The 22,683-nt window shown below is 40.0% G+C and overlaps 1 protein-coding gene across 2 annotated transcripts in view; it reads left to right on the top strand.

Annotated features, from left to right (window-relative positions):
* Trim31 (tripartite motif containing 31) overlaps window positions 1-22,683 on the top strand; it is a 30,156-nt gene that overhangs the window by 5,835 nt on the left and 1,638 nt on the right. The window contains exons 1-8 of one of the 2 annotated variants that reach the window (XM_015507481.2): window positions 225-891; window positions 12,332-12,848; window positions 13,472-13,567; window positions 14,323-14,553; window positions 16,586-16,608; window positions 17,149-17,264; window positions 19,581-19,655; window positions 21,667-21,867. In XM_015507481.2, coding sequence (XP_015362967.1) covers window positions 12,435-12,848; window positions 13,472-13,567; window positions 14,323-14,553; window positions 16,586-16,608; window positions 17,149-17,264; window positions 19,581-19,655; window positions 21,667-21,867 — 1,156 coding nt within the window. In that variant the 5' untranslated portion in view covers window positions 225-891; window positions 12,332-12,434. Of the gene's footprint in view, window positions 1-224; window positions 892-12,331; window positions 12,849-13,471; window positions 13,568-14,322; window positions 14,554-16,585; window positions 16,609-17,148; window positions 17,265-19,580; window positions 19,656-21,666; window positions 21,868-22,683 lie in introns of those variants that run through there. The other variant, XM_048806034.1, reaches the window with a different exon arrangement.

The raw sequence follows: 22,683 nt of genomic DNA, 5'->3' as shown, positions 1-22,683 counted from the left end.
AAAAAAGTCCCCCAATGAGCAGCTCCGTGGTCTGAAAGGGCAGGGAAATAGTCCAATGAGCATCACCGCAGAGGAGCCAATCAGCTAGATGTTGCTGGGGCCGAGGAGCCAATCAGCTAGATGTTGCTGGGGCCGCTGTGAGCCAATCATCAGCCGGCAGCTGGAAGTTTGCTGGCAGCTGGAAGTTTGCTGGGGCCCCTTTGGCTGTGGCTCTCAACAGGTAAGAAGATTCATTTTCACAGTCTTAAATGGAAAATTCATCTAGACTTGGCTCTGGGAGGATTACACAGCTATTCCTGAGGGCTCTCTCCCACTGTCTCCCTAGCCACCTGTGATGTGAGCTCATGGGAACCACTGGCCAATGTTGGACAGCTTTGTGCAATGGTGGTGCCAGATGTCATCCCCTGAATTTGAGGCAGCTTGGGCAGGGCAGCTTAGGTCCAGCAGCTCTCCTGTGCCAACTCGGGGCCAGGGCACATGTTGTCTACAGGAGACGGGAGCAATCAGTAGACTTAGCAGAAACTCAATGTCAGATGTGAGTTGACATTGTGCTAGGACCACGAGTCTAACTCAGATATCAGCTTTAAGGTGCTTTTAGGTCTCTGTGGAACTAATGAATGGGGTAAGGGCCATGGGAAGCCAAGAGGAGGCAGACTAATGGGGGAGCATCCTCATTTAAACAGACTTTCCAATTTTTACAACCCCCATAAATTATTCAATATTTTAAAAACATATTTTAGAAATCACTGGGTTAAAAAATGACATTTTACGTAAATTAAAATTGCTGAAAATTTGAATAAAAGTCATAACTAAAATAGTTTTATTTTATGGGGAGAACTCTAGACATTGACCCATTTACCTGACTCCTACATCAGGATTCTTGGATCAAAGGTACATTCATTATCTACAGAAAAGTCCCAAGTCAAGTTGTTGCCAAAAGCTCTGTCCTTGTCCCCGATGTTAATCCAATAACTGGACAAGGTTTTGAGAAAAAGGATAAAGAAGGTTTTTGTTTTGCTAGAAATGAGAAACACAAGGGACTCCTGCCCCAAAGGCTGTGATTCTGCCCATCAGCAGGAACGGGGTGATTATAGAGGTGATTCCAAGGCTGGAATTGGGCACAGTTCTGCAATACAAAAATATTACGTACTCTGATTTGTTATGACAATTTTCTTTGATTCATTGCACAATTATAACTATTAAGTGTTGAGAGGTTGAGAACAGGCTGTATTAGAATTCTCTGTAGAAACAGAACCAATAGAATAGAAAGATTTAAGGAATTGGCTCACCTGATGGCAAGGGCTAGCAAATTTTAATTCTGCAGGGCAGGCCTGTCTGCTGGAGAGCCAAGGAGGAACTGATGTTGCAACTCAAGTTCAAAGGCATCCTGGCCTTTGATCCTGCGATCAAACCCCCCACTTCCTTGGGGAACCTGCTTGCTTTTTTTTTTTTTTTTTTTGTGGCGGGGTTGCTAGGGATTGAACCCAGGATTTTGTGCATGCAAGGCAAGCACTCTACCAACTGAGCTATATTCCCCAGCTCCAGGAACCTCCATCTTTTTTCCTTAAGGCCTTCAACTGTGTGGATAAGGCCTACCAACATTACAGAGTGTCATCTACCAACATTACAGAGTGTCATCTACATAATAGTAACTGATTTAAATGCCAATTGCATCTAAAAAATACCTTTGCACAAACAAAACTGGTGTCAACAAATATCTGGGTATGGTGGCACAACCAAATTGACATGTAAAATTAATCACCAAAGCTAATTCAAGAATTCGACAACCTTAGGTACCTGAATAAAGAGAAGGCTAAGTTCCCCTGATCTTGCTCCATACTAAATTGGAGCTGGGGTTTTAGGAAGCCTGCATATTCTCCTGGCAAAAGAGAGGGGTGAGACCACTATGGCACTTTTCTGTTGCATTGCAGCCTTTAAAACTTTAATACAATGAATCAAAGAAAATTGTCATAACAAATATCTAGATATCTTTTAATGGTTTTCTCCAAGGAAGAAAAGGTATCTTGTATCTTGTTGGTTTTTCTAATCCCAAGACCAATTCTTTTGTTTAATAATTCAAGAAATTGAAAGTAATATCTTGTGTTCCTCACGACTAAAACACTCAGGGTCACTCCGGGTGAACTGGGCTGCACAAAATCACACAAGAGATACTTTTTTCTTTTGGTCCTGGACGGCTCCTCTGAACTTAAGGGTCTGCAGAAATAGAGAGCAAGAGAGCACATGCTGAACCCCTTTTTTGAGGAGAAGCCATTCAAATGAGGGAAGGGATCAGGTTTCAGGGGGTTGAGTCTAGCTTCCTGATGCCTGCTGTCAGCAGGTTGATTGACATCTAGGAAGGTCAAACCCAAAGACAGAGCAAGAGAAGGGAACACACAAAAGGCATTTCCATGGAACATTCTATCCCAAACCAGGGCAAAGGGGTAGTATTACAAAGGAATAAGTGAGTGTAGCTCCTAAAGACACTCCTTCTACTTCCTGGGCTGGGACAATGCCCAAGTCACCATGAAATGTAGAGCTTCTTGCTTCAGGATGGAAGGCGTGGGTCATTCAGAATGGCTCCCCACAATATCTAATATTCTATTACTTATAAATCGACTTTTGTTGCCCCATACATTTATTTATTTATTTAGGTATTGGGGATTGAACCCAAGGGATCTTAACACTGACCCAGATCCCCAGACCTTTTTATTTTTTATTTTAAGACAGGTTTGCGGGCTGGGGATATGGCTCAAGTGGTAGAGTGCTTGCCCGACATGCGTGCGGCCCAGGTTCGATCCTCAGCACCACATACAAACAAAGATGTTGTGTCCACTGAAAACTAAAAAATAAATATTAAAATTCTCTCTTAAAAAAAAAGTTAAAAAAAAAAAGACAGGTTTGATTAGGGCCTCACTAAATTTCTGAGACTGGCTTTGAATCTGTGATCCTCCTGCCTTAGTCTCTAGAGCCACTGAGATTACAGGAGTGCACCACCATACCCAACCACAGACATTCATTTTTATGGGTTTTTGTTTGTTTTGCTGCTTTCTGTTTGCAAGTGCAATATACAATTTCTGTAAAGGATTTCAAATTCTAGTCTTTTCAATTGACATCCTATAATTTGATGACCTCATCAATTCTACATACTGTTTGTTTTTTTCCTTTCAGTACTGGGGATTGGACACAGTGTCACTCTGCATTGCCAAGACTGGCCTCAAATTTTGATGCCCCTGCCTCAGTTCTCAAGTCCTTGTGATTACAAATCACCACACGTGACAATTATTAAAGTATTTTAAACATAACTGTTTTTATTACTTTCTAATTTTTACTTTTTTAAAAAATATTTTTTAGTTGCTAATGGACCTTTATTTAATTTATTTATATGTGGTGCTGAGAATCAAACCCAGTGTCTCACACACTCTAGGTGAGCACCTTACCCCTGAGCCACAACCCCAGCCCCATAATTTTTACTTTTTTTAAATATTCTTTTTTTAAAATTTTTAAATTTTTAAATAGACCTTTATTTTATTTATTTATACATGGTGTTGAGAATCAAACCCAGTGCCTCACACATGCCAGGCAAGTGCGCTACCACTGAGCCACAGCCCCAGTTCCCTAATTTTTACTTTTAATGAAATACAATCTAGCTCTCTGCTAAGAAAACTGGTTACAGGTGTCTGTGCTCAGATTGTCCCATGACCTCATTCCTACCCCTCATCCTGAAGTCTAAAAACCTTATTGAAATTCCTTTTACATTTGACTCTCTTATAATATGCTTTCTAGTCACCTAATGATTGCATTTTATATCATTTGCCTTAATGCTTTCCAGGAAGACAGTGACCAGCTATCATTTTCTCAGACTCCCACGGGCAATGTGTGAAGAATCCCATTTTCCCATATCTTTATCAGCTATGGACATTTTAAAATGCTTGCTCATATGATGAATACAAATTTTATCTCATATTTGCATTTTGTTATTTGTATTTTTCTAATAGGAAGACTGAACTTCATTTTTATTTTGAAACATTTTAGAATTCCTTTAAATTTCAAGTTCTATCCATTGTTCATTTTTTTATATTTTTCTTATTTTAACAAAATTGTTTTATTTTGAAAAGTGAAATGGAAAAGAATATTAAAAATAACCAGTACCCTTGTAACCAACAACCTAGAATTAACAAATGTAAGTATTTTATCATATTCAGCTCAAATTTTTTTAAATTAAATGTTACAAATAACTTCAAGATTTTTCTCTATCCATTTAGTCCTATTCTTCCATTTCTCTCCCTCTTTCTCCAGAAGCAAAAAACTTATCAAAACTTCAGTGTGTGTCCTTCCAGGCTATGTGTTTAAATCTCTAGCATGTATATATGGAACTGCAAATTATATACAGTGTTGATTTGTGTATTTTTCTTATTTTTTTAATTAGTTATACATGACAGTAGAATATATTTATGCACTTTGATGTATCATATATAGATGGGATATAATTTCTCATTTTTCTGAGTGTACACATTGGAGAATCACATTGGTCGTGCAGTCACATATATACATAAAGTAATAATGTCTGTTTTGTTCTACTATCCTTCCTATCCCCATGTCTCCTCCCCAGCTTCACTTCCCTCTAACTCTATTCTTCTCTAGTGCCCCCCCACCTTGTTATTGTGAATTAGCATCCACATATTAGAGAAAACATTCAGCCTTTGCTTTGGGGGATTGGCTTATTTTGCTTAGCAAGATATTTTCCAACTCCATCCATTTACTGGCAAATGCCATAATTTCATTCTTCTTTAAACCTGAGTAATATTCCATTGAATATATATATCACATTTTCTTTATCCATTTATCTATTGAAGGACACCTAGGTTGTTTCCATAGGTTAGCTATTGTGAATTGAGCTGCTATAAACATTGATGTGGCTGCATTACTGTAGTATGCTGATTTTAAGTCCTTTGGGTATAAACCGAGGAGTGGGTTAACTGGGTCAAATGGTGGTTCCATTTCAAGTTTTCTGAGGAATCCATGGTGGTTGCAACAACTTGCAGTCCCACCAGCAATGTATGAATGTGCCTTTTTCCCCACATCCTTGCCAACATTTACTGTTGTCTGTATTCTTGATGATTGCTATTCATACAAGAATAAGATGAAATCTTAGTGTAGTTTTGATTTGCATTTCTTTAATTGCTAGAGATGTTGAACACTATTTCATATATTTGTTAATTGATGGTGTTTCTTCTTCTGTGAAGTGTCTATTCAGTTCCTTATCCCATTTATTGATTGGGTTATTTGTTTTTTGTTTGTTTGTTTGTTTTTGGTGTTAAGTTTTTTGAGTTCTTTATATATCCTGGAGATTAATGCTTTATCGAAGGTGCATGCGGTAAAGATTTTCTCCCAATCTGTAGGCTCTCTCCTCCTATTATTGATTGTTTCCTTTGCTGGAAAAACCTTTTTAATTTGAATCCATCCCTTTTATTGATTCTTGGATTTTACTTCTTGCATTTTAGGAGTCTTGTTAAGGAACTCAGATCCTGGGCCGACACAGTGAAGATCTGAGCCTACTTTTTCTTCTATTAGGTGCAGGTCTATGTTCTAGTGCCTAAGTCTTTGATCCACTTTGAGTTGATTTTTGTGTAGGGTGAGAGATAGAGGTTTAATTTCATTTTGCTACATATAGATTTCCAGTTTTGCCAGTACCAGTTATTGAATAGGCTATCTTTTCTCCAGTAAATATTTTTAGCAGCTTTGTCTAATATGAGATAACTGTATTTATGTGATTTTGTCTCTGTGTCCTCTGTTCTGTACCATTGGTCTAGAAGTCTATTTTGGTGCCAATACCATGCCACTTTTGTTACTATAGCTCTGGAGTATAGTTTAAGTTCTGGTATTGTGATGCCTCCTGCTTCACTTTTCTTTCTAAGGATTGCTTTGGTTATTCTGGGTCTCTTGTTTTTTCCAAATGAATTTTATGATTGCCTTTTCTATTTCTATGAAGAATGTCATTGGGATTTTAATAGGAATTGCATTAAATCTGTATAATGCTTTTGGTAGTATGGCCATTGACAATATTAATTCTGCCTATCTAGAGCATGGGAGATCTTTTCATCTTCTGGGGTTTTCTTTAATTTATTTGTTTAGTGTTCTGTAGTTTTTATTGTAGAGGTCTTTCACCTCTTTTGTTAGATTGATTCCCAAGGAGTTGTTTTTTGGGGGGTTTTGTTTGTTTTGTTTTGAGTCTTTAAGCCATCTGGAATTATTTTTGTATGTGGTATGAGATATGGATCAAACAAGCCCCCACCAAACAGGGAAAGCCCTTAGACCTGGCATCATAAATTAAGTAGCTTATATATTCCCCACAGATTGTGATGCCACTCTATCTTAGACCAAGTTACTGTGTAAGAACTGCTGGGCTCCTGGATATATATTCAGTTCCATTGATCAGTTTGTCTATTTTTGTAGCAACACCACACTGTCCTAATTATAGGTTTATAATAGGCCATGCTAGCTGGTAAGACAATTCCTCTTTCCCTTGTTTTCTTTTTCACAATTGCCTTGATTCTTTTGGGACCTTGGCCTTTTTATATTAATTTTAGAATCTGCCAAGTTTTTCATACACACTTCAAAATAATCTTTATTAGATTCCAATTGGAATTACACAGAATTTATAAATTAATGGCTAATTATTATATTACTATATTTAAATTTACTGTCTGCTAACATTCATGTCAGTTTTTATCTTTTTCTTTTTCTTTTCTTTTTTGAAAGATTCATTCCTAGGTTCTTTAGGTTTGTCTGGAGTTTTTAATAATATAAAAGAATATGTTACCACTACAGTTTCCAATTTCTATTTGTATTATAGATCTTTATCCAGTAACTCTTTTATTAGTTCTTATAACCTGTCCTTTGATTTTATTGAGTTGTCTATAAGAGAAATATATCATACTTTTAAATAGTAACAAATATATCTTTCACTTTCCAATTCTTAAGCTCTTACTTACATAAGAGCTTACTTAATTTTCTCATTGTGTTAAGTAATACCACTAGTTAAGTAATACCACTAGAGTGATCATTACTATCTTGTTCCTGAACTTAATTTTAAGATGTTTACCAATAGCTGTTCTTTTAGTAGCAGGCGTTCAGTAGCAACCCCTTAGAGATAGTTTCAAATCTAAAGCTTAAAAACAGCCAGGCAAAGTAAAGAGCACCTATAATCCCTGCTACTGGAGAAGTGAGTACAATTCTGAGGCCAGCCCAAGCAACATAGGGAGACCCACCTCAAAAAAAAAGAAAAAAGAAAAAGAAAAGAAAAGAAAAAAGAAAGAAAGAGAGAGAGAGAGAGAGAGAGATTAAAAACATGTCTGTCTGATTCTTTGCCCATCTTTAATCTCTGTAGATAGTTCCCTGTTATGGACACTGTCAACATCCCACTTCCAACTTCCAGCTCCTGTAACTTTTCATGCAAGGGCTTCTTGTGGTCATCAGTCTGCTCTGCCTGTGCAGTACAGGCTGAAAGTGCCCAGAATTAACACTCCCTAGAAGCAGCACCCAACCAATGACTAGAGGGAGCCGGGGTTCCCATCCCCTAGCTCCCACTCTGCCCCTGAGCTACATCAGCTTCTTCCATCCTTATCTTCATCTCTAAGCTGGAGCTCTGATACAGGGGAGGCTGATGTAACATTGTAGGACAGAACAGGAGATATCTAGTCACAGAACTACCTCTGGCCCTCACTGACTTCTGAGAAGGTCATCATTAGTCTTAACAGGACCCCACTGAATCCATGCACCCACTGCTGTGTGACTTCTTGTCTGTTTTTTTTTTTTTTTTTGATAGCTATCTTGGCGGCAGCACTATATCACTTCTCTTCTAGGGCTAGTTTTTATAAACTCTATGCTTGGATGTCTTATCCCTCTGGAACTAACATGCAATAGCATCTCTTTCAAGTCCTCAACCCTAAGCCAGGCATGGCAGTGCAGACCTGTAAACCCAACAACTTGGGAGACTGAGGAAAGAGGATCACAAGCTTGAGGCCATGTCACAAAAAAATGAAAAGAGCTGGACATATAGCTCAGTGGAAAAGCACCTTTTGAGTTTGATCCCCAGTACTGAAAAAAGAAGACCTCATCCTTTGTAAATTGGAGGCAGTTTGGTTGCAAACTGCTGAATCTGCTAAGAGTTTTAAATATCCATTCCATTGAGTCCCGTGGATGAATAGCCCAAGAATAACAATAATAATTCTAGGAGAGTGAAAGCACTTTGGGACCACTACATAATATGTGTGTGTGTGTGTGTGGGGGGTGTTTTTGTTGTTTGTTGGTTGGCTGGTATTAGGGATTGAGCCCAGGGGTGTTCTACCACATTCCCAGCCCTTTTTATTTTTTGTTTCGAGAGTATCTCACCACATAGTGAAGCCTCAGACTTAAGATCCTCCTACCTCAGCCTCCTGGTTGCTTCATTACAGGCATGTGCCTCCACACTGGTTACAGTCTCCTCTTTTATGTCTGTTTCCCCTTCATGAAATTATCATGCCTGTTTAGTGATAATTGTCTGAAATCGCTGATGGTGTTCATATGTGCATTTTCCTTTTCTCTCTCTCTGCTGGCTTCTCCAAACTTGAAAAGATTTGCTTGTCACTTTTGAAGATTGCCATGTGTTTTTATTAATGCTGTGAGAAAGAAAGAACATTTAATATGGAGGTCCGTCATTTGTTATCTGGAGTAGCTCGAGCAACTTATGGTGTCTCTAAACCGGTAGTTCTCAGTGGGACAGCACTGTACTTCCTGGGGATTTGTTTAAAATGTAAATTCAGTTCTTCCCTGAACCTATTGAAACAGAAAGTCTGTGCTGGGTCTCAGCAAATCTGTGTTTTAACAAGTCCTATTGTTTAACAAACCCTAAGTTTTGATTTTGAAGCATACTTGGTTTCCTAGAGAATGGATACTGACAAGTTTTTTTTTTTTTTTTGCAATTGAGATTTAAATATGATAATATATGCAAAATAAATTGCTAAGTTAGGAAATGCCTACAGGGGCTGGGGAGACATGAGGTAAAAGGGTGGAGGAAAATAGCCACCTTGTAGAGAGACATTCAAATTATTACTACTTTTTAAATCATCATACAAAATAAAACCTGTCTAAAAGTTAAATTCTACAAGGGGTAAGAGGCAGGGAGGGAGGGGGAAAATGCTGGAGAGTGATACTGGCCAAGTTATGTTGTTATAGTGTGTGCATGTATGTATATGTAACAACAAATCCCAATAGGTACAACTATTATTCACCAATCTTAAAAATGTGGGGAAATAAATAAATAAGAATTTTTTTAAGTTAAATTCTGCCTCCAGAGGCCATTAGTTTAGGATGAATATAACCTATGAAATCTTAAACAAAATTTTCAGCTGCTTTAATTTGATCTTAAAACAAATGGAGAAGCCTATAGTATATTATTCCTGAAAGTCCTTGGTTTCCAACAATTGCTATAATTAGCATAACCACATAATTTATTATCCAAACTGGAAAACTGTGAGAATGAAAGGAAGTACTAGTAATCTTTACACCAGGTTGGGGTGTAGCTCAATGGTAGAGCACTTGCCTACCATACACAAGGTCCTCAGCTCAATCCCTAACACCTGGTGGGGGCTGGCGAGGGAGAAAAAAGAGTTGTGTACCAGGACAAAGGTGAAACCCAGCACTAATCCAGGCAAAGAAGAATGTATAATTGCTCTGGCTATATAATCATAAAATCATCCACCACCTCCGCTTGACTTAAGATTTAGACCAGATAAAAATGAACGGTCTTTCTCCGCTAGCACCCGCGCCGCTGCCCCTCCTCCTTCTCAGCCTTGGCATTCACGTTCATGGCCTTCTGCTACATGCTGGCACTGCTGCTCACCGCCGGGCTCATCTTCTTGGCCATCTGATTATAGCATTTAATGAGCTGAAGATTGATTACAAGAATCCTATAGACCAGTGTAATACCCTGAATCCTCTTGTACTTCCAAAGTACCTCATCCATGCTTTGGTCTGTGTCACGTTTCTTTGTGCAGCAGAGTGGCTTACACTGGGTCTTGGCATATCATATTTGGAGGTACATGAATAGACCAGTGATGAGTGGACTGGGACTCTAGGATCCTTCAAACATCATGAATGCAGATATTTTAGCATACTGTCAGAAAGAAGGATGGTGCAAGTTAGCTTTTCACTTTCTAGCATTTTTTTTTAAACTACCTGTATGGCATGACCTATGTTTTGGTGAGCTCTTAGAACAACACACAGAAGAATTGGTGCAGTTAAGTGCGTGCAACAGCCACCAAATGATGGCAAGATCCTGTTTCCAAGAGTAGCCTATGGAATCTGATCAGTTACTTTAAAAAAATGACTCCTTATTTTTTAAATGTTTCCACATTTTTTTGCTTGTGAGAAGACTGTTTTCTTTTCTTTCTTTCTTTTTTTTTTTAAGAGAGAGAATTTTTTAATATTTATTTTTTAGTTTTCAGCAGACACAACATCTTTGTTTGTATGTGGTGCTGAGGATCGAACCCGGGCCGCACACATGCCAGGAGAGCGCGCTACCACTTGAGCCACATCCCCAGCCCGAGAAGACTGTTTTCATATGTTATACTTGGACAAAGAATTTAAATGGAATTATGTATAAATTAATATAAAATGACTACCTTTGGTGTTGACAGGTTTGAACTCCTTAAAGAACAGCCATGATCCTCCAAATGAGTGCATTAATTACTGACTGTCCTTATTTCATGGGAAACTTTTGTTTATAGAAACTTGTAGGCCCCATTTTGGTTTTATTGAAATGCCATTTAATCATAAATTAGCTGTAGCTATCAGGTGCTTCTGATGAATTGAAAATATGTATCTGACTTGTGGGAAACTTTATAGGTTTCCTCATTTATCAGGTAGATGATTATATATGGATACATTTACAAAAATAAGAAGAGTGGGAATTTTTTCCTTCAACTTGAATATTATCCCTATATGTTGCATGAATGAAAGACTTCCCATGTTTCCATCAGAGTAATGTACTTGCTTTAATTCTTAAGCATAAGTGAATGTGATATAAAATATATATACTGGATTACTTGTGAAGGACGCATTTAACGCTATTTTAAATGTGTTTTTATTTGTAAGACACTACTTATTAAGAAATTGGTTATATTATGTTTACTGTTTTAATCTGGTGGTAAAGGTATTCTTAAGAATTTGCAAGTACTTTAGATTTTCAAAACTGAATGAGAGAGAAAATTGTATAACCATCCTGCTGTCCCCTTAGTGCAATACAATAAAACTCTGAAATTTTAAAAAAAATGAATGATGTCCTTCTTGATGGGAATAGGTGCCAGACGCTGGAGAGAAGAGGAGGTAAAGGTAGAAACCAGTACTCAGAGATGGGAAGGGAGGAAGCACTCTTTTTCCTTGAGACATATGGAAGGAGGAAAGATTAAGACACAAATGTATTGAGATAAAGGAGGGAACACAGGTGACACTGCTTGATATTTTCCTCATCAGAACAAAAGTCATAGGGCAGGGTAAGCCAGGGATCAGAGAAGCACCAACAAGGAAGAAGAAACATACATAGACCAAAATAAGATTGGGTAAAGAATGGGCACAGAGACATCAGAGTGTTGAAGAACTGCAGGAAAAAAAAAAAACAGTAGAGGACAGGTGGCTACTGGTACGATGGGAAAGTAAAAGATTCACCAGGGTCAAGAATAATATACAAAAAGTAAAAATGGCCCTGTAGAAAGAAAGTTTCTTGCTTCTCCCACTGGACTAAGAGTTCCCCCACAAGAGAAATACTTGTTTCTCTTTGTGACTAAAAATTCCCCAAGGTGGGTGATAATGTCTTCCATATTTTCACAGAATTCTTCAAACCCAAAATAGAGGATTATCTTATCCCCCTTCCTTCCTCCCTGCCTCCCTCCCTTCCTTACTTCCTTCTTTTCCATGTGCTCTCCCCAAGTTTGGGCTTGGCTTACAAGGAATGCTCAAAGCATTGCGGGCTTCACTCAGCCCCTCCTCAGGTCCCTTCACAGCTGATGGGAAGTACTTCCTGTGTGGACTTTGGTGCCCTAGTCCTTCTGGTCTCAATTAACTGCCTTTGAAACATATCCTTAATTAGTTCAAAGTTCAGGACAACTTATCTCATTTCAAAAGCAGCCTAGATACATTCACAATATCCATTTGTTCTTAAGAGGTAGCCAGGTAGGATAGTTCTGTTTTCCTCTCTTTATAATATTCCCGACATTTGAATTTTTACTCTTTTCTATCATTCATTTACTTTTCTCTCCCTCTTTGTTTCCTCCCTCCCCATCCTTTGAATTGATAGACTCTTCGACCTGCACCTCCTCTCTTTCCTTCTCCATTACTAGAGCCAGTGTCCACAGCAGACTTCCAGACTTCCAACACCTGAAGCAGCCTTCTCTTCACTCATGGCCAGCCAACAGTTTTCCAGCCAACTGCAGGAGGAAGTAATCTGCCCCATCTGCACAGACTTTCTGCAGGACCCTGTCACCATCGACTGTGGACACAATTTCTGCAACAGATGCATCACACGGATTGGGGAAGCATCAGGCAGTTTTTTCAAATGTCCCCTCTGCAACAGTTCTGTGAACAAAACATTCAGGCCCAACTGGCTGTTGGTAAATCTGGTGAAAAAAATCCAAGCTATGAGTGCTTCTGAGGAGCAACCAGAAAGGGATGAGCTGAAATGTCAGAGGCATGGAGAGAAGCTCTATTACTTCTGTGAGCACAGTGGGAATTTCCTCTGTGTGATGTGTTGTGAATCCAAGGACCACAGAACGCATAATGACAGTTTGATAGAAGAAGCTGCCCAGAAATATCAGGTAGGCATCTGGGGGCCCTTCTCTGCTCCCCACATCAGAAGAGGACTTTAGTGGGGATCTGTAAACTGTTACCTCTTCCAGGTGGTTTGTACCACCCTTTGCTCTTAAGTGGGCAATTCAGTCAGCCATGGTGGGGGAGGGATGCTGCCCAATGCAATGCACCATGAAGACTGGACAGGACTTGAATTCTAGCTCAGAAGGTTTGGGCTCAAGTTCTGACTCCTGTGTATCCTTATAACCTTCAAGGAAACTCTTTACCTCTCCCAACCTCAGGTACCTCAAGTTTCAAATGATCCAAACAAAACCTATGTCTTAAAATTGTTGATAGGGCAAATCAGGGCAAGTTTGTGGGAGTTCTTTGATGATGCCAAAACACCCTGCAAATATTAATTCTAATTAGTCATAAATAACATTTGTCTCTCTTAGGTCAGTCACTAAGGCTCCATCTTTTCCCATTATCCCACTCCTCCCCCCAGCTTGAGAAAGAAAGTGGGGGGGTGCTATTAATAATTATATTAGGACTCCCTGGAGAGTCAATCATACCTGCTCCTCTGAGAGACTCAGAGGGATTTAATGAGAAGAGAACTCAGGCACAACCTACAAAAAGGACCCCCTCCCCACAGGTGAAGATTCAATCTCAGGTTGAGATCTTGCAGCAAACAGAGAAGGAGATAGTACAAAAGAAGGAGCAAGGCGAATGGAAGATCAATGATTTTATGGTAAGGAAAAACTCCATCCCATGGTCCCTGGAAACAGAAACATTTCTGTGGAAGATCCTAAACTCTTTATTGTTCTCACCCTCCAAAAAAAGGTTCTGTGACAAAAACTGGGGCAGAAAGAGACAGTGTATAGGAGAAGCAGCCCTGGGTGGGGACAGAGAATGTGACCTGCGGGCTAGGTGTGTTCACGCCCTCTCCTCTAAGGACTTGACATGCCAGGGTGCAGCAGCTGGGTGACCCACCTTGCTTTCACAGAGCAGGTAGGCAGCTTGCCTCTGACACTGGCACCACAGTTGGTAAAAGGAAAACCTGCACTGGTCTTAAAATCAGAAATATTGGCTTTTAACTAAGCTCTGCCTAAGGAGGCCATGACTAACAAGAGACTGATTCTCAAGTTCGAAATGAGAGACTGTGGTATCACCCAACACTTTTAGGTGTCTTGTTTTGTTGGCATGTCCAAGGAAAAAATATGTGACAGCAGATTATAACCTGACAGCCTTCTGAAAATGTGAGTTTTAGACACTGAAGTCCTTAAAGGTGAAAATGATGAAACATAACTTAGCCTAAAACAAAGAACATAGGAAGTGCTTTTAAAGTTCATTCTTCTCACCTCTCCTTTCCTACAAGTCTGTCACAGTACACGGTTCTGCTCTGGCACTCAGTATAAACTTAATACACTTAAAATTGAATACAGTGGCCTGGGCAGATATTGGAGGCTACCCTCTCATCTCTGTGTCCCTTTCTCTTGCCACCAGAATCATGTAAATTTTGAGAGGATAAAGATCCTTGGGGAATTCAGGCACCTGCAGCAGGTCCTTGAGGAGGAGAAGAATTTCCTCCTGTCCCGGCTCCATTGGCTGGAGCAGGAGGGGACAGAGCACAGGAAACTCTTCATGGCTTCAATGGAGTTGCAGCTGACCACCCTCAAGAAGCTCATTGATTCCTTGAAGGTCAAGCAGCAAATGCTTCCTAGTCAGCTGCTGGAGGTGAGAGTCCTTTGGGGGCAGAACTGTGGACAGGTAGCAGTCTATCCCTGGTCTCAAGTCAGAGCATGGACCACCTGACAGAATACGCGAGATTGCCCCAATCATCTTTTTTTTTTCTTTTTTGGTAAATTATAGTTGTACATAATGGTGGGATTCATTGTACATATTCATGCATGCACACAATATAACAATATAATTTGGCCAATATTATTCTCCAGTATTTCTCTTTCCTTCCCCTCTTCCCTTCTTCTGATCTCTTTTCTCAATTCTACTGATCTCCCTTCAGTTTTCATGAGATCCTCCCCATACAACATTTCTTTTCCTTTTCCCTCTCTTGCTTGCACATGTGAAAGAAAACATATGAACCTTGACTTTCCAAGTTTGGCTTATTTTGCTTAACATGATGTTCTCAAGTTCCATCTATTTCCTTCAAATGAAACAATTTCATTTTTATGGTTGAATAATACTCCATCGTGCATATATATATACCATATTTTCTTCATCCATTCATTCATTGATGAGCACCTACTCTGTTTTCATAGTTAGGTGAACATGATTATACTGCTATAAATATGACGATGCATATATGATTATAATATGAAGTCTTTTATGCTTTAGGATAGACATCAAGCAGTGAGATAGCTGGGTAATGTTGTCGTTCTATTCCTAGTCTTTTGAGGAACCTCCATACTGATTTCTATACTGGTTGTATTTATTTACAGTCTTACCAATAATGCAAAAGTGTTCCTTTTTCTCCACATACTTGCCATAATTTATTATTGTTTATATTCTTGATGGCTGACATTCTAAGTTGGGTAAGATAAAATCTCAGTGTAGTTTTTATTTGCATTTACCCCAATCTTATTACCTCTAGCACAGACATGTAAGCCACATACATAATTTAGCAGTAAAATGTGGGTCACATGTGTAATTTAAAATATAATGTGAACTATATAATGTGATTTTAAAATGCACTGCAAAACATGTATCTAACTTAAATTTTTCTAGTAACCACATTAAAAAGGTAAAAAAGAAACTGATGAAATAAATTTTAAGAAAATATTTAGTTAACTCAATGTCTAAAAGTTATTTCGTCCTGTTCTCCATATATTTTTTTTTAATTTTTGTAGTTTAGATGGACAGAATGCCTTTATTTTATTTGTTTACTTTTATGTGGTGCTGAGGATTGAACCCAGTGCCTCATGCATGCTAGGCAAGCACTCTGCCACTGAGCTATAGCACCAGCCCCTTTCTCCATATTTTTGAGGTATTACATTCTGGGAATTTTTTTTTGGGGGGGGGGTACTGAGTTTTTGACTTCTAATATATATTTTGCACTTTTGGTACATCTCAGTTCAGAGGCTAAATTGTCAGTTGTTGAAATAAAATGTAATCCTACCAAATCAATAAAGTTGTGTTCCATGGAAAGAGAATTTTACTCCTGCTTCAGTTTTTAATTTAAATTTTAATTAGTGAAAATTAAATTGAGTTAAAAATGTGGTTTATTGTCACACTAGCCTTGTTTCAAGTGTTAATAGCCATAAGTGGCTGTGCAGTGGCTACCATATTGGACAGCGTAGGTCTAGGTGATGCACAAAATTAGATGAGATGATCACACCTGAATTCATCTCCTTTGCCTATAAGTTTTTCTTTCTTTCTTTCAAGAAATCTCTCTCTCTCTCTCTCTCTAATTCTCTCTTCCCCATCCCCCACCCCACCCCCAACCCACACACAGAGAAAGGAAAAGATTATGTAAAGCCATTCCAGCCTCTCTCCTGTCCTTGGTTTAGTATCAGAGACAAAAATTCATTCTCAGAATCTCAGTGTTTCTTCTCCTCATCTTCACTCAGATTTTCACTTCACTTTTCTTGTCTACTTGTATATGAGGTGCTTCTTGGAGTAGCCCTCCAGGGGCAGATGGGAATAGTGAGGGAATTGGAAGGTTTCTCACTCCATCTCTAGCAGGGTGGGAAGCTTCACTTTGGCCCTGTGGTCAGCTACACACTAAAGCTGTGCTCTCTTTCTCTTCTAGGACATCAGAGTTATCCTGCACAGGTACGATGGGCCAACCCGCATGCATCATGCATACAGTACTCAACATATATTCAAACACACTCAACATTTTTCCCTCCCAAATATCTCCACTCTTAATTTTGCAGTCAACTATTTAGGTTGAAGATGGGGAATGCCTGAGCCTTAGCATAGGGTTGGTTGATTTAAAAAAAAAAAAAAAGAAAAGAAAGAAAGAAAAAGAAACTTTTTGTCAACTTCCTAGTTCTTCAGCACAGATTCTCCTATTTTCTGGCACCTTCTGTATGTCCCCTTGCTCAACTAGGTGGCTCCTGGGTCCCCTACTAGATTTCCCTGCCCCTGTTCTGGTCTCTCCTCTGTCTCCAACTCCCACCTTCGTTTTCATATTTCCTCAAGCCCCACCTCTCTCCAGCCCTGTAGCTCTAGCCCTGGCCCCTGACTCCTAGCTCACTAACCCCTGACTCACACCAGCCAGGCCTCTATCTCCTCTTATGCATGTCACTAGGTCCTCCCTCCCCCACATCCCATCCCCTGATCTCACCATCACCTTCCACGACTTCATAGGAGTGAAGAATTTCAATTTCTCAATCCAACCCTGATTCCTCCACACCTGGAGAAAAAACTCAGTGAAGCAAAATCAAGACATGACTCCATCATAGAGAACATGAAGAAATTCGAAGGTATGGAACTGGCTGTCACCTCCTTCAGTCACCTGCCTCTGGGGATTCTCTCCCCATCACCCTGTCCCCCCCCAGAAGCTGAACTGTAACTCGTACATGCCAATAATAATTAGTGGGCCCTTCAAATGCTAGGATCTCTGTTGGGCAGTTTCCAAGTATTGCTATGCTTCCTTTCAGGCAATTCTAACTCTATCTTCATAGAATGTTATTTATTTGCCTCCCTGACTCATGACAGCCACTAGAAGGGGCTTTGACTTAAACCATAAGTGATTATTTCTGGGGGACCAGAGAGGAGACAGGATACTACTTTCCCAAGACTTCAAGCAGGGACTGTGAGATCTACAACCAGTGGTTCTTCCTGAGTACAGAAGTGAATCTCAATTAAATTGAGATTGTGGCTCAGTGGAAGAGCACTTGCCTAGCATGTGTGAGGCACTGGGTTCGATCCTCAGCACCACATAAAAATACATAAATAAAGGTCCATTGACAACTAAAAATATAAAAAAAAAAAAAAAAGTCAATGACATTTTGGGAAAATCCTTTTTCCTCCCTCCTGAGGAAACAGAAATCATCCAGAACACCAAGTGAACAACTTGGGCTTTAGATAGTTAGTCAGATATTCTTCAAAACCTTGTCTAGGGCTAGAATTGTGGCTCAGTAGTAGAGTGCTTTCCTCACGTGCGTAGGGCTCTGGGTTTGATCCTCAGCACCACATAAATAAATAATATAAAAGTATTATGTCCATCTACAACTAAAATTTTTTTAATTTTTTTTTTTAAAACTTGCCTGGGCAGGGCATGGTGGTACATGTCTTTAATTTCAGAACTCAGGGGACTGAGGCAGGAAGATCATAAGCCCAAGGCCAGCCTCAACAACCTAGTGAGGCCCTAAGCAACTTATCAGGACTCTGTCTCAAAATAAAAAAATAAAAAGGGTTGGGGATGTGGCTCACTGGTTAAGAGTCCCTGGTTCAATCCCTGGTACGAAAGAGAGAGAGAGAGAGAGAGAGAGAGAGAGAGAGAATGAATGGGGAAAGGCGGGAGAAAGGAAGGAAAGAAGAAAGGAAAAAATCTTATCTGGGTTTGCAACAGGGAAGCAGGTTTGGCGTCAGTAAAGACTCCCTTCCTTGCAAAACTGTGTTGTCTAAGCTGGGAGTAAAGATAGTTTTAATAGAGTCCTCTACTTAGAACTATCACAAAAGTCCACATTCCATCCACATTTACTTCAGGATGTGTTGTCAGCTCTGAAATGTAGCTTGTCCGAATGCGCTACAGGTTTAGAATGCATACCAATTTCTGAAGACTTGGTATGAAAATAAAATGTAAGCTGGTGCAATGGCACATGCCTGTAATCCTAGCTTCCTAGGAAATGGAGACAGGAAGATCCAAGTTTGAGGTCAGCCTCAGCAACTAAGCAAGACTCTGTCTCAAAAAAAAAAAAAAAAGAATGTAGAATATGTGCGTGTGTGTGTTTGTGTGTGTGTGTGTGTGTGTGTGTGTGTGTGTGTGTGTGTATATATATATATAAAATTTATGGTGCTGGGGATTGAACCCAAGGTCTTGTACATGCTTGGCAGGCACTCAACCAACTGAGATATATCCCTAGCTCTACAATAGTTTTTTAATTGAGACAGGGTCTCACTTTGTTGCCCAGGCTGGTTTCAAATTTGTGAACTCAAGTGATCCACCTACCTTGGCTTCCTGAATAGCTGGGACTACAGATACTCAGCTAGCAATACATTTTTATTCTATATGTTAAAATGACAACATTTTGAAAATACTGAGTTAAATAAAACATACTTTAAAATTAATTTCACCAGTTTAATTTACTTTTTTAATATGACTACTAGAAAATTTAAAGTTAAGTGGTTCATATTTGTGGCTTCTACTGTGTTTCTACTGAATAGTGCTGGGCTAAAGAACCACTGCAGGGAAGCACAAAGGACACTTCTATATTTTAGTATCTTCTTGGTTCACTAAGAATTTGAGAGACAAGCTGGGTGTGGTTACATATGCCGATAATCCTAGCAACTGGGGAGGGTGAGGCAGGAGGATCAAAGGCCAACCCCAGCAATTTAGGGAAAACCTGTCTCAAAATAAAAATAAATAAACAAAAGGTCTGAGGATGTAACTCAGCCCCTAGCTTCAATTTTCAGTCCAAAAATAAAATTTAAAATTTGAAAACCAGAATATGAGAGAGAAATCCATCTCCCCACTTGTCCCAAGCATCTCAAATTTCAAGTCAGTGCCAAGCTGTATAGTCCTGCTTCCTGTTTCATCTCCCTCAACTCCATTTCTTTGCATTTTCTACCCCTAGATAACCTCCAGGCTAATGGGAAGAAAGATAAAAACAGATTCCTCAAAGGCATGAATGAAAAAGACAAGCAGAACTGTAAGTGATGGCTGCTTCCTGTCATTTGGGGCAAGTGAGAAATGTAAGGGGAAGAACTCTCTCTTTGGATTCAAAAAGGCTTCCTGGGTGAATGCTAGTGAACCAATTGAGAAGAACAGACTCATATGTTTTATTTATTTAAACTTATGTAATTCACAGCATAGTGACAATCCTAAATTTTAGAAGTATTCAAAAGTAATAGATTTCTATTACTTTTGAATACTTCTAAAATTTAGGATTCTTCATTGCGTAGAGGCAGAGAAAAAAAAGTGAGACAAGGAAGCAAAGGAGGCGACTCTTTGTAGTATTAGCTGACCTGCTGGGCCTAGGTTTCTGGGCAAACTACTATGGATGTGATGTTAGAATAATTCAGAGATGGAGAAACATTGTCATAACAGCTTGTACTGAAATCAGTAGAAATGGTTCTGCCACCTGATGGTAACACTAGAATTATCATTTCTTAAAGACCCACTATGTTCTGAGCATCCCATTTCCAAGATTGCAAACCCTACAACTATCCCCCAAGGTACATGTTTATTACCTGCAATTTACAATGAAGCTCCCTGGAACTCCAGAGAAGAGAGCTAGGCTTCTTGGGCCATGTGATTTTAAGTGAAATAGAATAAGAATTCATGGACTGGGGTCAGAGGTAGAGCACTTGCCTAGCAAGTGTGAGGCCTGGGTTCGTTCCTCAGCACTACATAAAAGTAAATAAAATAAAGGTATTGTGTCCAACTACAACTAAAATATATATATATATATACATATACATATATATATATATATAAAGAATTCACTTCTCCAAAGCCAGAAATGACACTGTTCATTCCAAAGTCAGCAAGATTTAGAGATTATATTCTACCAGCATTCCACAAGAGGAGATACTGACCTTTGAAGAAGGTAAGTGTTTGCTGTATTCCCTGACTTGTACCCTGTTGAGTGTTCAACATCCCAGGTTCTAGCATTATGGACCAGTAGGGAGGCCTCCTTCTGTCTGTCATCCCCTTGGGTCGGGGATGGTGTTCACTGAGAACCACTGACTGTTGTTGTGGTACTGAGAATTGAAGCATGGGGTGCTCAACCACTGAGCTACGTCCCCAACCCTGTTTATCTTTTGTTTTGAGATGGGGTCTCACTGAGTTGCCAGTCCTCAAACTTACAATTCTCCTGCCTCACCTTCCTTGGTTGCTGGGACTACTACAGATTTGCACCACTACCCCTAGCTATTTGTATTTGTTTTTAATATGCAGTTTCTGGTTATTAAAACTAAATTTGGGTCTGGGTACATAGCTCAGTGGTAGAGTGCTTGGCTGGCATGGCATGTGAAAAACCCTGGATTCCATTCCTAGTGCCTCAAAAAAACTTTTTTGTTTTCTCTCCCTAATTCCTAGGGTGTCTATTAGAGAAAAATAATCCAGAGTCATCTTTTCCAACTAGGAGTCTACTCCAAACACTGGGATTTTCCTGTGGGGTAGTGAGAGGTCCTCCAAGTCTACTGGAGGAAATGCTCTTTCCACCCACCGTCGGGAATACACTGAATTGACCCAGAATACACTGAAATTTCCTAACATGCAGGCCACCCTCTCCTGTCAGAACTAGGTGGAATGAATCAATGCTCTCAGTATCTACCTGAGATTGAGATTACAAATCAGCAGAAACTCCCCACTACTCAAATAGGAGAATAAGAAAACAACAGAAAAAGGGGTTTAGAGACACCTTAAAAAGAGATTGGGGGATGGGGTGCTGTGGAATCTATAGTTCTTGAGTATACCAGGTGCCACATATTGCATGGGCAGATATGGGTGGAAGACAGGCATCTCATGAGTCTTCTCTACTTTCCAAATTACAGGAAATACTGGGCCCCCGGATCCGTTTGCCCCTAACCTGTTTCTTGAATTTAGCCTAGGTCCCGCCTGCTGTAGGTAGAACTCAGCCGCACAATTGGCAATGGAGATTCATTGCTGACGCTTACTGACATCTTTTCTACTTTCCTTCTCCTTCTTCCTCAAAGGGGACGAAACAATTAAGCCGGGGCCATGGAATTCCTACCCCGCAACTCCAACCCACGCCTTATTTGGGGCTCCCTTTGCTGGGGAAGCCGCCCCTTCAGCATCACTTCTGGCCGGAAGCAGGGAGACTTATGTTGAAGTTCCTGGAAACGGAGCGGGGAGCTTTGGCGCTGAGATTACTGAACGGTTCAAAGTGGTGCTGAGTGAGTGGCTGAAGGCGATCATGGTCCCTGGTTGAGCAGAGTCGCGTCGAGGGAGTGGAAAGTCGGGAAGAGGCCTGGGCTACTGACAGGGAAGATGCGGGTGGTGGTGAAGGCTGGAGAAGGATGAACGCGTTCTTTAATGAAACGAAAGGAAAAGACAACCTTGGACCCTTGGAGCTCTAGCCTCATTCTTGGCTTCTCCTATCACTTTGGCTATGGTGCCCCCTAGAGGATAAACGTAGTCCCTACCACTGTCTCCCTCTGACTCCCTCCCTGACTACCCCGCCGCTCCTCTTTTTAAAAACTATTTGAGTGGCAGTAGTTCAGGCACAAGGCCAAAGATGAGTAAGGCCTGCTTGGGTCAAGATCCTAACCCTCCCCATGAGCCTGACCGCTGTCGCTCTTACCTGGCATTCCCACATCCTCCATCTCACCCAAATGCCCACATGTAGCAATGGAAAATTAATATTGCAGCAAAGACTGAGATTACAAATCAGCAGAAAGTCCCCACAATCAAACCGTTGTGGAGGGTGGATGGGGAGCCTTCTAGCCTTGGTAAACTGTGCCTGAATGTCTGAATCCTCAATGTGGGACTGAGGTCAGGAGATTCTGAATATTCCTTCTGTGTTCCAATCTTCCTCTTCATTCTTGTGTTTGAGGGACTTCACTTTGGAAAAATTACTTAAGCTCATAAAGTCTGAGCCTCAACATCTCATACTAGCCTCAATCAGGGACCACGGGAAATGAGGAAGGAAGAGATGATCTCTCATCTTTGATTGTTGAAATGATCCCACCACCATCAGCAGCAGGGAGCTC

Source organism: Marmota marmota, unplaced genomic scaffold (genome assembly GCF_001458135.2).
Source record: "Marmota marmota marmota unplaced genomic scaffold, marMar, whole genome shotgun sequence".
NCBI classification, from domain to species: Eukaryota; Metazoa; Chordata; class Mammalia; order Rodentia; family Sciuridae; genus Marmota; species Marmota marmota.
Note: the sequence above shows the minus strand (reverse complement) of the source record. Positions and strands in the feature narration are given on the sequence as shown.